At 38.0% G+C, this 15,033-nt stretch overlaps 1 protein-coding gene across 7 annotated transcripts in view; it reads left to right on the top strand.

Annotated features, from left to right (window-relative positions):
- Positions 1 to 15,033, top strand: part of mef2cb (myocyte enhancer factor 2cb) — a 79,104-nt gene that overhangs the window by 55,312 nt on the left and 8,759 nt on the right. For 3 of the 7 annotated variants that reach the window (XM_084114204.1, XM_084114207.1, XM_084114203.1), the window contains 3 exons: positions 4,090 to 4,236; positions 7,425 to 7,569; positions 9,044 to 9,118. In XM_084114204.1, coding sequence (XP_083970330.1) covers positions 4,090 to 4,236; positions 7,425 to 7,569; positions 9,044 to 9,118 — 367 coding nt within the window. Of the gene's footprint in view, positions 1 to 4,089; positions 4,237 to 4,346; positions 4,485 to 7,424; positions 7,570 to 9,043; positions 9,119 to 15,033 lie in introns of all 7 variants that reach the window. The other 4 variants (XM_084114206.1, XM_084114208.1, XM_084114205.1 and 1 more) reach the window with 2 other exon arrangements.

Raw genomic sequence — 15,033 nt, 5'->3', positions numbered from 1 at the left:
CACTGTTCAGATTTTAAAAAGAGGTCAGGGTAAAATGATCAGTAGTGAAGACAGTAGGGAATCATCTTTGGCTACTCGAGCTAGAGTTTCTCTGGCTTGATTACAGCTGGAATTGCAAGACCGTAGTTGATATCAGTCCATTATTTAGGCTTCAGCCCGGAGAGGAGGTCTGACTGAAGGAGCCAGGAGAGACGAGAAGTATGAAGGAGCTTAATTAGGAGCATACCAATGAAGGAGACATTCCTTCCCACTCTTTTCCCTTCCTTGTCTTCACCCATTCTTGATTCTCAGAAACCTCCTGCCGCTCGTCCTTTCCACAGCTCTATATTGACTATATCTGTGCATTTTAGCTTTTTATCAGCCCCCCCCCCCCAACCCCCCCTCCCCCTCCCCCTCCCTCTCCCTCTCCCTCACCCCCGCCTGGCCATTTTCCACTTTGTTAGATTGATTACTTCTCATCGATGTTTTGGAAGGACAATCATGCAGCTTTCATCTCACGGAGCTATTAAGACATCAGAATGTTCTCACTGCTTGGTCCAAGTACAGGGTGTTTGTTGTCTACTGTATCTTATTTTTAGACCGGCAAACTAAACTAAAAGCATTAATGTTGCCGTTGCTTCTTGGGAAATCAATTGCATTGGCTGTGTGTTTTGCCTTCTTTTAGAAATGAAGATCATGGGAGTGATTATGAGTGAGTCATTATAAACCCATGGGAAATAAAAATTACTAATGGGATGTAAGGAGTCTCAAATGTTTCTCCTCAACAGCAATGGCATTAAATGGAGTTCAAACAGAGACTTTTGCTTAAGTGAGAAAGAGACCCCATAACGTCTTCTCTCTTAACATGTCTCATTATGTGCTCACATTGGCCAAGAAACCAAATGAATCTGTTGACACTGGCTGTCCCTAAAATATTATTTTATCCAAGTTTATTCAAAGTTTATCCAAATGTATTATTTTAATAATGGACCTAAAAATCTATTGAATTCAATTCAATTTATTAATACATGTATTATGAAATTTATTTATTTATTCATAAAAAATGTCTTAAAAAATATTATGCATTTTATTATGTAGTTATTTAGTATGACCTGTTTATATATATAAACATACATACATATAATTTAAGTTTTGTTTATATGATTTATACACTTTTTTATGAGATCTTTTTAAATTCTCAATTGTTTCTCACAAGTTCAAATAGAGAATTTTGCTCAACTGAGAAAAAGACCCTGATAAATACGCTCATATTTGCCAAGTCTGCAATCAAAAGTCACATTTATTTTCTATTAAATTCACCTGAGCTGTGATAATTAATTTCATAGATCTGTACTCTTACTCTCTATGTCTCATGTGTGTCAATTTTTGATTTATTTGAAACTAAGAAAAAGATGATGCTTCAAAGAAGTACAGTTAAGACATCCACTAAGCCTCCTGAGCTATGAGAGAGCAACATCTGAGCACATTTCGTTTCTCTCAGGGGAATGGGTGTTTGTTTAGCCATTTATGGCCATCTTCAGCATACACTCTGTGATTGGCTAGCTCTACCACCCTACAGCAGAACAGTGTGTGTGTGTGTGTGTGTGTGTGTGTGCGAGGGCTGGTGGCAGGTGCACATATCTGGAATGAGTGGCATAGCGGCGGACTGTCAGGGGGTTCAGAGCGGCTTCATGCTGGGTCTTAAACTGCCGATCCCTGCTTGAGCGCTCACTCAGCCAGCATGGCCTCCCATCAGCACACTATAGTCTACTCTGCCTCTTCGCACTCCGTTGCCTCAGATCGACGCCGGCTACACCGCAACCTTCCCCCACCCCGGTGCCAAGGCAGTACCTGAGTTCTGCTAGGGGGCATCCTATCATTGCAGACGAAGAAAAAAAAAAACACACACTTTTGAAGTAACCAATTTGATTGGACTACCACAATTAGTACTTTACGTATATATATATATATATATATATATATATATATATATATATAAAGTTGTTTAGTTTGTCTTTTTTAATGACTGAGACTCAAAATCCGTCATTTTCTATTTCAGTCGCACAAAACAACCAGACTGGTACTCATCATCAAAGCATTTGATAAGCTCAATATGTATAAAGGAAGAGAAAAAAAAGCTCTCATCTCGCAGTGCCGCTCTCCACACACTCCCTCAACACCTAATAGAAGCGTGTCATAGCAAAGAAAAGAGGATGAGAAACCCGTCTTCATCAAGTCCTCGCATCAGCAGAGTAAATTAATTCTTGTGTGATTGATGCAGACAGGCAGATGAAGGCAGAGAAGGACTGTGTGTGAGAGCGCAAGCTGCACATATGTTAGCTGGTGGCTAATATCCCGCCACGCCACACTTAAAGCCAGTTGATCCAGTGGAACGCGTCTCGCTTTGATGAGACGTCAGACTGCTTGAGAACCTTGTGCAGATAATGTCACGAGACAGTTGAAGGGGGTTGGGTCTGGTGCGGCATGTGGCAGTGTGCCTCAAGTTTTTTCTTCTTTTCACAAAAAAAAATAAAATAAAAATAACGTCTCTCTCAGAATTTCTGATATTAGCTGATTTTGTATCTCTCAGGATGGCAGAATCTCTTAACTACATTGAATGAACACAATGGCTTAATGGTAAATTAATAGTCATTTAAGATTTGTTAGTGTTAATACAAAAGTAATACTCTCTCTTAGGTTGACTTTATTGCGAGAGGAAGATCTCATTCCTACTAAAAGGTGGCCATCAGGTGGCAGAGAGAGAAACTGCTGCTTTAATATATTAGGAGAGCCCACAATTCTTTCTTGTACTGTTACACTAGCTTGTTTGCTTAAGCATAGCACAACTTTTCAGCTTCATCACACATTTTTGGTTTACAGTGTGTTAATGGTTATATCAAAAGAATCCCCATATCTTTTATTTTCCTTGGGCGTCTTTCTGTTAATCTATTTTGGCCAGGTCTTTAGGCGTCTCTTTCATGTGGTCAGTAGCAGTAGGGCTGTTTCTTACTCTTGAAATCACATTTAGACATTTTTCTATTCGGGACCCAGACCTGATTTAATATTAACATTTATATTTTAGGTTGGCCCTTCCTGTCTCTGTGTGTGTGTGTGTCCTCTTGTCTCTCGACAACTTCCTTTACACCGACTTACAAGGAATATGTATGATTATTTTATATTACATGAATATAAATAACATGACCTTATGCAAATAGTCTAAAGCAAACAAGATTCTAGAAAATAAAATGTCAGCTTGAATTTCTTGGTTAATAAACCTTTTAACGTTTCTACACTAGTGGTTCTAAAAATGTGATCCACAAGTGACAAATAAAATGTGACTTATAAAAAAATATGCCTACAATTATTAAATTAAATAATTATTAAATTCAATATATACATTACCATTTAAAAATTTGGGGTTGGTGGGATTTTTTTTTATTATTAAGTTTTTGAAAGAAGTCTCTTATGCTCACCATTTACAGTATTGGATTAATAGTTCAGAAAGTAATATTGTGAAGTATTATTACAATTTTAAGTAATTGTTTTCAGTTTTACAATATTTCAAAATGTAATTTATTCCTGAAATTTTCAGCAGCCATTATTCCTTTATAGTCTTCAGTGCACATGATTCTCATATGCTGATTTGCTGCTCAAGAAACATGTATTTCTTTTTGAAAACAGTTGTGCTGCTGATACTTCTATTTCAATAATCTTTGATGATTTTTTTTTTTTTTCAAAAGAACAGCATTTGTTTGAAATAGAATTCTTTTGTAACATTATAAATGTCTTTACTGTCACTTTAGCTTAATTTAATGCGTCTTTGCTTAGATGTATTAATGAAATGTATCTTTCTTTCTTTCTTTCAAAAAAAAAAAAATCTTACTGACCTTATAATCTTTTGAACGATACTGTACTTAACTATACATAAAACATTTGAGGTATAGTTTCCCCCAAATACTGAAGTGGGCTATAGTGTACATGGATGGGTTTTGAACTCTGGAAAGCATTCAGTTTAATCCTGTCTAAATTCAGCTTGTTTTTTCAGACCCTTCCACCTGAGGGTCTACATGGTGGTTGGTATTTGAACTGTGTGCAAACTTGTATTTACAGACCCTGAGAAAGAAAGGTCTAAATGGCTGTGACAGCCCTGACCCCGACGCAGACGACTCGGTGGGCCACAGCCCTGAGTCAGACGACAAGTTCCATAAAATCAACAACGACATTGATCTGCACATGATCAGCAGACAGAGGATATGTGTAAGTACCTGCATTTCAGACCAGCCCTCTCACACTTCCTTTCTCTTTCTCTCTTTTTTTCTATCTCTCTTTGTGCTCTGGCTCACTCTTCGCTCTGTGCGGGCCATCAGGCATTGAGCAAGAAGGAGAACAAAGGCGGCGAGAGCCTGGAGCTCGAGTCTGCTCTCGCTCTCACTCCGTGCATGGAGGAGAAATACAAACAGATTAACGAAGAGTTTGATCTAATGATCAAGAGTCAGAAGATGTCTGTAAGTACAGTGAAGAGAGGAGAGGCTAAAAACTAACAGCTTTGTGGAAAAGCTAACAAACATATTTGGAGAAACAAAGTAGTTCATTCTAATCTTGACCTTATGTACCGTATATAGATCTCATATATAAAATATATAATAATGTAGATCTAGTATACTGTATCTAGTATATACACTGGCACTGCCCTTGGATGCATGGGTGATAATTGCACTTCTGAGATATGACTAAAACAAGTAGAAGCTCAAAGACAATTACTCTGAGAAAAACAGTCATTTTAACCTCCAGAGTGTGTTTTGTGCGTTGGAAGGCCTTCCACTGATTGGTATTCAGAAATAGATACTCTTCCTTACATGTCTTACATGTACAAATTCATTTGCAGATATTGCATGTGCTTTCCTAGCTACTGTACTTATGTGTCAAATAATCTATCTATCTATCTATCTATCTATCTATCTATCTATCTATCTATCTATCTATCTATCTATCTATCTATCTATCTATCTATCTATCTATCTGTCTGTCTATCTGTCTGTCTGTCTGTCTGTCTGTAAATCTGTCTGTCTGTCTAGGTAATTTGCCAATGATGTTAGAAATAGAAGACCATCTTCAAGAAAAGTTGGAAGTCTTAGTACCTTGCATGATTTTGATATTTATTTATTTTGTGATTAAAGATATGTCCAGTAAGCTACAGTGTTTTATTGGTTATGGGAATTACACCGACGCGCGATAAAAGGTATCTTTTCCGTGTTAATCTGAGTTTTTGTTCTAACCAGCCGCGATGGCGACACGCAACAATTCTATTTTAGAAACGGTTTCTATTTTTCTGCGACGTCGCGCTGGAACAACAAACACAAAGTGTGGCAATGATAATCTCAGGTACTGTTTATGTGCTTTATTTAATGTTAAAAGCTTGTAATGTGAATATCATTTAGTGCTCCCAGCTTTGTAGCTGTAAAAGCAGCAATGGATAATTCACCTCAGATCTTGAAATTAAACAAATGGAAACAAGAACGTTCAAACTGTGAACAAACAAGTGTATTCTTTGACATAGATTGTTTTAGTAACTCAGTAGCCTATGTATTTTTAATAATGTTTAAATGGTGTAATATTTGTGAATTTGATTATGTAGCCCACTTATCCATTTTCTTGCAAGATTACTCTCTGGTGCTGTGCACGTGCCGTGAGACTCCGCCCACACGCTGTTCTGATTGGCTGTGGGTTTTGATTGATTTTGACGCATCTCGCAGTCACGTCGCGTCTAGTGTGGACAGACAAATTATTTGTCGCTGGAATCTTATCTCATCGCGTCTGGTTAGGACACTGTGTTAGGTTGGCTTAGCTTGGGTTGGGTGGTAAATACAGTAATAGTAGTGAAGAAAGTTGCAGTTCGCTCTGTGGTCACAGTGACTGAGTTATATGCTGCCAGTTAGAGAGTACAGTGACACAAAGAGGAAGAAAGGCACCATGCTGAAGATGTCCAGCCTCACGTACACAAGAAGATGTGGAAATCTCTTTAATTTAAAAATAGGGATGCATTTCAGAAAACTTGGCAAAGATGCTAAAGATTCCCCCATGTTCTGTTTACCTTGACTGTTATTATTGCTTAGGGTGACCTGAATCATGTACCTATTAAACTAAAAAGTAGTAATTTAGATATTGACCCCTTATTTTCTTTTGGCTTTTAATACATTTTATTAAATACAATTATATAATTAAATTAGGCTGATATTACTGAAGCAGTATCCCTCTGTTTTGTCAGAGAGTAGACATGCACTTTTTAGGAATGTGGTCTAGTAATATATTTGACTATTACCCAAGGAAAAAATAATAATGTACAATAACTGATTGGTGTTATAAGGTTAGAATGTGGTTTATAAATTAGTTCTCATACAATTTCAAAAAAGTCATGAAGCATCAAACTAATATTTTTCTAGCTATTAAAAGGCCTTAGGGTCTCTGAGACTCCAAACAGAACATGAAGGTAAAGACGGAAAAATGAACACCTAACAAAAGTGAAGCTGTGCCCGCCAAGACCTCTGCGGAGAGAAAATATTTGGCTGCCTCAAGCCATGATTGCTGTGGCCTTGTGAGTTAATGAAGAATGAAAGAGTGAGAAAGAGCGAGAGGCTCCTCTTCAGTTCCTGTCAGTTGATGCTCTCCCAGATGAGCACTTACAGACCCTTAGGACACATACAATTAGGGGCTATTTTGTCCTTAAAAAAAAAAAAAACATAATATGGAGGAAGGACTCTCTTCAAGGTTAAGCCTGTGTCTTTTGGAGTGACATGAACAAGAGGATTTACAGAGATTTAGAGAGGTTCATCTCAGCCTGTTCGTTTAGGGTAGATAACAGAGAAAATGGACAGAAATACTTCTCAGGAGTTCTAAGAATTGATGCCATTGCTATGGAAGCTAGTTTCCGCCACGGAATAAAACAATTTAAAAGATAATTGCGACTTTTTAATCTCACATTTCTGACTTTTTTTTTCTCACAATTGTGAGTTATAATGTCAGAATTACGTGATATAAACTTGCAATTGCAAGTTATAAATCTAGAATTACATGATATAAACTTGCAATTGCGAGAAATAAATAAACTCGAAATTATGACTTTTTTTCTCAGAATTGCGAGTTTATATCTCACAATTCTGACTTTATGACTCGCAATTGCAACTTTATATCACGCAATTCTGAGAAAAAGAATTGTGAGATGTAAACTCGCAATTGCGAGAAAAAAAGTAATTTGCGCAATTACCTTTTTTATTTTTTATGTGATGAAAACAAGCTTCCTACATTGCATTCAATATATTTGTCAAAAAAAAATATTGTTTTTGCTTTGCAAAAGGTTAAGTATTCATGTTAAAATTTTTGTCTTGTTCCCCCTATACTGAATACTAATCAGTATTTTAAAGGTATTTATTGCTTCTGTCTCCAACCAGGCGGTGCCCTCTTCCACCTACGAGATGCCCATCCCAGTGAATAACCAGATCTACCCAGGCAATCATAACCTGCTTCCACTGGCCCACCACAGCCTGCAGAGAAACAGCATGTCACCCGGGGTCACACACAGACCACCTAGTGCAGGTAAAAACACACACATATACATATATCATATTGTGCATAGTGTGACTGTAAAAAAATATATTTTTTTTATCCTGCTGATGTGACCAAGTCCTATTAAAAAATACTATTAAAAATAATAATAATTATAATAGTATTAAAGCTAGACGTGTTACAAATTCTCTGTCATACCTACAGAATAATATTACCAATAATTAATTTAATACTCAGCATTCCCCTATATTTATATTAATCTGTCATTTTGTCTGTATTTACCTATGGCCAATATTCTTACATTTTTAGAAGAAAAAAAAAGGTTCAGTGGGGCTCTATATGTCACCACCACCGCGTCATCACTTGTCCGCACCTGTGCTCGTTTGTCCCTAATTAGTTTACCTTCTTCACCTGTCTAATTAGTTTCCTTCTGTGTATTTATACACCCTGTTCTGTTCAGTCCTTTGTCGGTTCTCATATGTGTTAACGTGGTTGTGTCTGTTCTGCCCGTATCGGTTTAAATAAATATTATTGTTATCTTCATCATCGTCCTGTGCCTTCAGCAACCACCTACAAGCCGTTACACTATAGGCTTAAAGCTTTTATAAGGAGAAATCTCATGTTAAATGGATTATTTAAAAAAAATCTAGTGATAAAGCATTTTTACAACCTGTTTAAATGATGCGATTTAATCAAAATATAAAATGAATTAAAAATAAAAATTAATTCATGAAAAATAAATCCATGAAATGATCCCATGATGGGAACTAATAAAAAGGTTTTATATATGATGTGCTTGACCAGAACCCTTTAAGGTTCTGTATATAACCTTTTCTTTTATAGTATACAGCACGATCCTCTTGGCACTTTGTTATTGTTGTGTTGTCTTGCTTCATTAGACAGAGTCTCTCACCCACAGCTCTGTCATTAAAACTGCTTTCTCCTGATGCAATCAGCTCAGTGTTCCAGGAGCGCTTAGCTAAATATGAGTTTTGGCCCAGCCTGCACGCCTCTGACCGCACTTGCTCCCCTGCATGCTTAAAAATAAAAATGTGTAATTTTTCTTGGACACTGCGGACGAGCCCCGTCGGCCACATCACTTCCTCCTTAGAAATGTGTGCTGAGGTGGAAAAGGACAGTGTTTTGTTATTCTCAGACAAACACACGCAGATCTCTGTCACCTTATATTTGTCTTTCGGTCTCCCTCGCTCTTAAACATGCTGGGAGGGAGGGTGATCTCTATGGCTTGAAGGAGCTGAATGAATGACCTGACAGTTTTAAGAGGGAAGATTTTGTGGTAGGATATGGATGTCAGCTGCAATGAAGTGACTGAATCTTTCTCTCTCTCTCTCTCTCTCTCTCTCTCTCTCTCTCTCTCTCTCTCTCTCTCTCTCTCTCTCTCTCTCTCTCTCTCTCTCTCTCTCTCTCTCTCTCTCTCTCTCTCTCTCTCTCTCTCTCTCTCTCTCTCTCTCTCTCTCTCTCTGTCTTTCTCTTCCCATGCTAGGTGGTCTGATGGGCACTGATCTCTCCACTGGCGCGGGCACCAGTGCTGGTAAGGACGGCATCCCCACATACTACAGTATGTTCCCTCTCCATCATGACTTTTACTCAGCCAATAACTGCACGAATTCTCTTCCAGCTCTAACCAGCCTCGCAAATTTTCAGCAGAACGTTCTGTTTGTTTAAGCTGGGCTTGTATTCACAGTAATTTCTTCGCAGACTTTAGTCATTAAGTGAACTGGACTGAACCGGATTGGTTCAAACCCAACAGCCTCTGTAACTGAAAATATTTGGTTTCGTTTTTTCACTTCAATTCTTGCGAAATAATTACTGCACAATAGTTGTTTTGTGTTAACGTGTGTATTTGTATTAGCATACAGTATACACTTAGAATATTAGCAAATACAAAAGATTAGGAGTCGGTACTATTTTTTTATACTTTTAAAAGAAGTCTCTTATGCTCATCAAGGCTGCATTCATTTGCTAAAAAAAACCCCAAAAAAACAGTAAAAACAATAATATTGAGCTGAATTTTCAGCAGTCATTGCTTCAGTCTTCAGTGTCACATGATCCTTCGGAAATCATTCTAATATGATGATTTGGTGCTCACGAAACATTTCATATTATTATCAATGTTGAATACAGTTGTGCTACTTTACATTTATTTGAAATAGGAATCTTTTGTAACATCATAAATGTCTTTACTGTGATTTTTGATCTATTTAATGCATCTTTGATGAATAAAAGTATTAATTTCTTACAAAAAAAAATAAAAAATCTTATTGACCCCAAACCTTTTAGTGTATATTAGCCTTAAACCATTTCCTTACTGAATTTGTCAGGTTTGGTGAAATCAAATGCACGCACTCTTGTTGTGTTCTTCAAGCATATAGAGATGTTCATCCTTATAAGCTTTGTAAATATCAGCTTTTTTTAGTAAAGAGGTAAATATTGGCATTAGCAATATGCTGCACTGTTTGAGCCATGTCCCTTTGTCTGTTTGCTTCAGCTCTTGTCTGAAAATGATAGCGCACACAGCTCCCCTCTCACCCTGTACTTCTGCTTTATGTCCTTTGTAGGATAAGGCGTGTTTGGAGTAAAACATACTTGGAATATTTTTCCATCTAGTAGCCCAGTCCTTTTGGAGAATTTGTATATGAGTTTCTATATACCAGAACAATCCACTTGAAAGGAATAGTTATACAGTCAGATTGCTTCGGCTTGTGGTTGCCTCAGAGTCTCTGGGTATATGTGGACGTCTGTGTATGCGTGTCTGTGCATCTGTTTGCGTCTGTACGTGCACGCGCGTGTGTGTATGTGGGTCTGCCTGTCTTAACCACTAACCAGTGGTCACTGCAGAAGCATGGCTTGGATATTTAAAGCGGGACAGTAGATGTTTTGAACTTGGCCTCCGGGTTGCTAAGACACAGCTGGGTAACCTTGTCTGGCCCTGAGTCTATTGTATGAGGGTGAGGGTAAGGTCTGTCAACTGACCCCCTCTCCTCACTGTCTCGAATGCACAAAAGTACCACTTGTTGGTGTGGCCCTGCTGTCCACATTCAAGGTCTACAGCCATCAAATACAGCCATTGTGCCGACGACAGGCTAACACAGGGTACAGTGTGGAGTTGATGTAGGCCACAACTCTGGAAACAAGAGTTGAAGAGAGTCAAACGACACAAGCAGCCTTTTAATGGTCTAATAGAGAATATTACATGAATATTCATGACTTTTTCTCTCGCTCTCTTCTAGCAGCCTTAGTTACTTATTGATTCCAAGACGTTTAGTATCCTTCTTTTTTTTTTAAATGACAGATTTTTTATTATTATTAGTATTAGTAGTAGTAGTAGTAGTAGTATACAGGCATTGCATTAAGAATGAAACCATAGCAATAAATATATAAATCTATATACTATTAATAAAATAATTAATCATATATAAGTATATATTTTTTTTTAATACCAGTCACAAGTTTGGACCCAGTAAGATTTTTTTTTTAAAGAAATTAAAAAAAAAATCAGCAAGGATGCATGTAATTGATCAAAAGTGAGAGTTTTTTACACAAATATTAAGCAGCACAATTATTTACAACATTGCTAATAATAATAATAATAATAAATGTTTCTTGACACCAAATCAGCATATTAGAATGATTTCTGAAGGATCAATGTGACACTGAAGACTGGAGTAATGATGCTGGAAATTCAACTTTGTAATCACAGCAATAAATTACATTTTGCAAATATATTAAAATAGAAAACCGTTATTTTAAATGTTTTTATTATATTTGTTGATCAAATAAACACTGTCTTGGTAAGCATAAGAGGCAAAACCATAAAAAAACAACAACTTTTGAACAGTAGTGTGTATATATTTGAATGTATTTTTTCAAGTTTTGTTATGGAGTGGTGTTTTCTAGCAAAGTGTGCCATGTTATGATGTTCGTCGCAGACATTTATTTGTTTGGCTGGCAGCCTGGCATTCTCAGACAACCGCAAATCCTCTGCTACGTGTATTTATGCATCTGCGACACATGTTATGCTATGAGATATGGAGAGGTCAGCCAACACATGTGAGAAAGTTTATTTTATCTCGTAGGAGTGAGTAGCAAGTCCATTAAGTTTTTTATTTTTGCTTTTGTATTGTTAATTTACCGCTTACAGGCATTTGATCCTACCACACCTCTGCAGTCTGCAGGTCATTGAAGTAGCAGTGCATGTGCAGTTATTTCAGTTGCTTGAATCGAGGCCGGCCTGAAACCTCAACACCGAATCAACAAACACGGATAACAGGATTAATTCGACCGTTACACCACAATAAGAAATCAGAGAATGTCCAACTCGCAGGGAAAGCAAGCGTGTGCTTAACCACACTAGCTGGTCAGCTCGCCTTGATGCGGAGTGGAAACTTAGGCCAAGCCCATTTACAGTTAAGCCTCCTCTGCGGAGCCCCAGAAATAGAATTGGCTCCTTTATCACGTACACACATCAGGCGATTTGTGTGTGAGGAGGGGACCACTCGTTTCTGGGCAGCTGTAATTTTAGTACTTCCCCATTGTGAGGGCGATAGCTGGGCCACAAGTGCACAGGGAAGATACTTGTGTGGCTTTTGCAAGGGAAACGGCGTGAGTCAGAAGATGGACACTGTTTTGGCCTATAGCGCACTGGTTTTGAATCTGGGATGCCGTGTTCAGTGACTTACAGAACAAGCAACGGCAAAAAAAAAAAAAAAACATGAGATAAATGAGTTTCGTGCTACTTATTGGCCACCTGAATCCCAGCTGTGCTGCTTCTGATCCATAAATCAAGTCACCGTGGCTCATTCATCACCAGTGTCTAACACACGTCCTTAGTTGAACTCATCATCTCTGTCTGTCTGCTCTCGACGGGTCACTTTAACTCTTGCTTGGTATTGCTAATTACCAATGGCCAGGCCTGTTTCCAGAATCAAATCACTGAGGGTGCTTCTGAAATGACTGAGGGTGCTCTAGTAACGTGCAGATGTAGGCAGAGCAACGACGACTCTTTAGCAGTGTACAGTGAGACATTTACGATTATTTACAAGTCATCACTTTTACCAATAATTGGAATAGAATTTCAAAAATATTTTGCTAACAATATTTTTCTATTAATCTATTAGTCTGCCTTTACATTGCTTTAATGCATTACTATTTTAACACGTCATATTTCTATCCTGTACAGAGTGAATCCAGTATTTATATGTAGATGTCACTTCCGAAACTTTGCAGCATGCAATTGGCCATCGGTCCTCTTAGCAGCATGAAAGACAAATAGTTTTATTCAATGGATTATATAGGCTGTAGCCTCGAAAGCGAGCCAAGATCGCTCCCTTTACAATCACTAAAACGCTGTCGCTTTGTCAGTTCATTGTGGTCTCACAAAAGTCCATTAAAATCAATGAAGCTGGCAGCAATGCAGAATAAATCTCTTACTTATATCGTGTCTACACTTTGCACTGAACTCAGCACTGAATATAAAAGGGCGTTTTGAGCCGTGAGTGGATTCTGACTTACTTAAACACCTCTGATTGGCCATTGCGTTCAAGAGATCAATAACTATATCTCTGATTGGCAACACTGCTCACCACTGCAAAAACACATTGTAAATAGATACATTTGACATTCTTCAGAGCGCAAACGCAAATATGCACTGGAGCATTTGCCAAATCTGTTTCATCAATATATTATTACAATATCACATGAGGGTGCTCTTGCTTGCGTTTGAGGTTGCTTAGCAATGTGCCTGCCAATGGCAGCGCTCTGGTTGTTAAATAGATCTCGGTCCGTGTGATCTGAGCAGTCCACGTGTTTGTGATCGGCTCAGGGTGTACTGTACTGTACAGGCCCCTTTAATTAACCTGCACACATCATGAAATCACATGTTTCTATGGTTACCAGAGCAGAACAGAGGCCAGTCTCTATGAATGGTTCTATCGATCAGTCCTTTTGTGCTGTAATAATTACAGAAAGTGTTTGGATTTTCTCACGGTGTATCAGTCAAATAGCTTGAACCTAAAAAGTTTAAAATGCACAGATATTCAGTAAACATTATATATGGCCCAGATACAAGTTAAGCACATACAACAGCTTATGTGACATAATGCTGATACCAGCATACATGCTGGAAGTGAATGTGGCCAAAAAAAAGCAGATTTAGGGCCCTATTTTAACGATCTAAGCGCGTGGTCTAAAGCGCAGGGCCCAAGTTCACTTAGAGCGTGTCCGAATCCACTTTTGCTAGTTTAACGAAAAAAATGGTCATGGTCTAAAAGGGTTGTCCCTATTCTCTTAATGAGTAATGGGTGTGTTTTGGGATTTACATGCGTTAAACCAATCAGAGTCTCATCTCCCATTCCCTTTAAATGCCAGTTGCGCTCGCGCCATGGCAGATTCGCTATTTACATGACGGAATTTGATAGTGAAAAGACCGAAGCCGTCTCCAGAGCGCAAACGGAACTGCTTGTGCGCGAGGTAAAAGTGCGCAAGCAGACCATCTACGGGACAAGCCGAATTCCACCATATCTTTATATACACAACAATAATCTTTTACATTGTAATCCTTTTAATTTTAATATTTAGCATGTTTGTGTGCTGCTGTGCATCCCTGTGTGTTTAATAAGCAGAATGTACGTGCGTTGTGGACCCGCCTTTAGGCGCACATTACTAATGCGCTCTTTAAATAACAAAAAAAAAAAATTGCGCCATTGACTTTAGACCAGGTTTCAGTTTCGTAGTCTATTTATGTTGCCTCAAAATAGCAACGCACCAACAATGCGCCAGAACACACCTCGTTTTCAGACCAGCACGCCCATGGACACACAAATGGACACAAATGCATTTGCTATTTAAACAACGCGGCGCAGGATGTGAAAATGATAACTGCGTCAGGCTGAAACTAGCAAAAAACACTTGCATCGCGCTTGGCGCTGCATTGCGCCATTGCGCAGCTTATAACTTTATAAAAGCAGGTACATTAATTCATCTGTTAAATCTTAGCCGTAAAGCTGCTTAAATTATTATTTTTACAGTAGTTTATGGCATTGCGTCAAAGTTATAACTTTACATGGAAACTTTAAATACAATGTTATTATTAGAAAATAATTCTTAGTAAAATGGTGCTATTCTATAGAAAGAGTGAATATTTTAATGTGCATGAATTGCCCGTTCACTTCTATTGTAAGTGTTGCATTGTAACCTAGATTACTGTTTTTGTTTTGTTTTGTTTTTTGAGAGAGAGAGCGAGAGAGAGAGAAAAGCGGAGATGAGTTGAAATAATTTTTTGTGGCAATCAGCATTATGCCACGAGTGCTGTCGATTGAGCTCAACTTTACTGAGCCTGTTATATTCCTTTATAAGTGTGGAAATGCATTTTAAGGGGATCACACGCAATTTTATTTCCTCATCTCCACTGCGAACAATGAAGTGTGGCTGTTTAAGTGTTTAGAGAAGAGCTCCAGCCAGCTGTTTTTCGAGCCC

This window comes from Abramis brama (genome assembly GCF_963993115.1).
Source record: "Abramis brama genome assembly, chromosome: 5".
Classification (NCBI taxonomy): domain Eukaryota; kingdom Metazoa; phylum Chordata; class Actinopteri; order Cypriniformes; family Leuciscidae; genus Abramis; species Abramis brama.
This window is presented reverse-complemented; position numbering and strand designations above follow the sequence as displayed.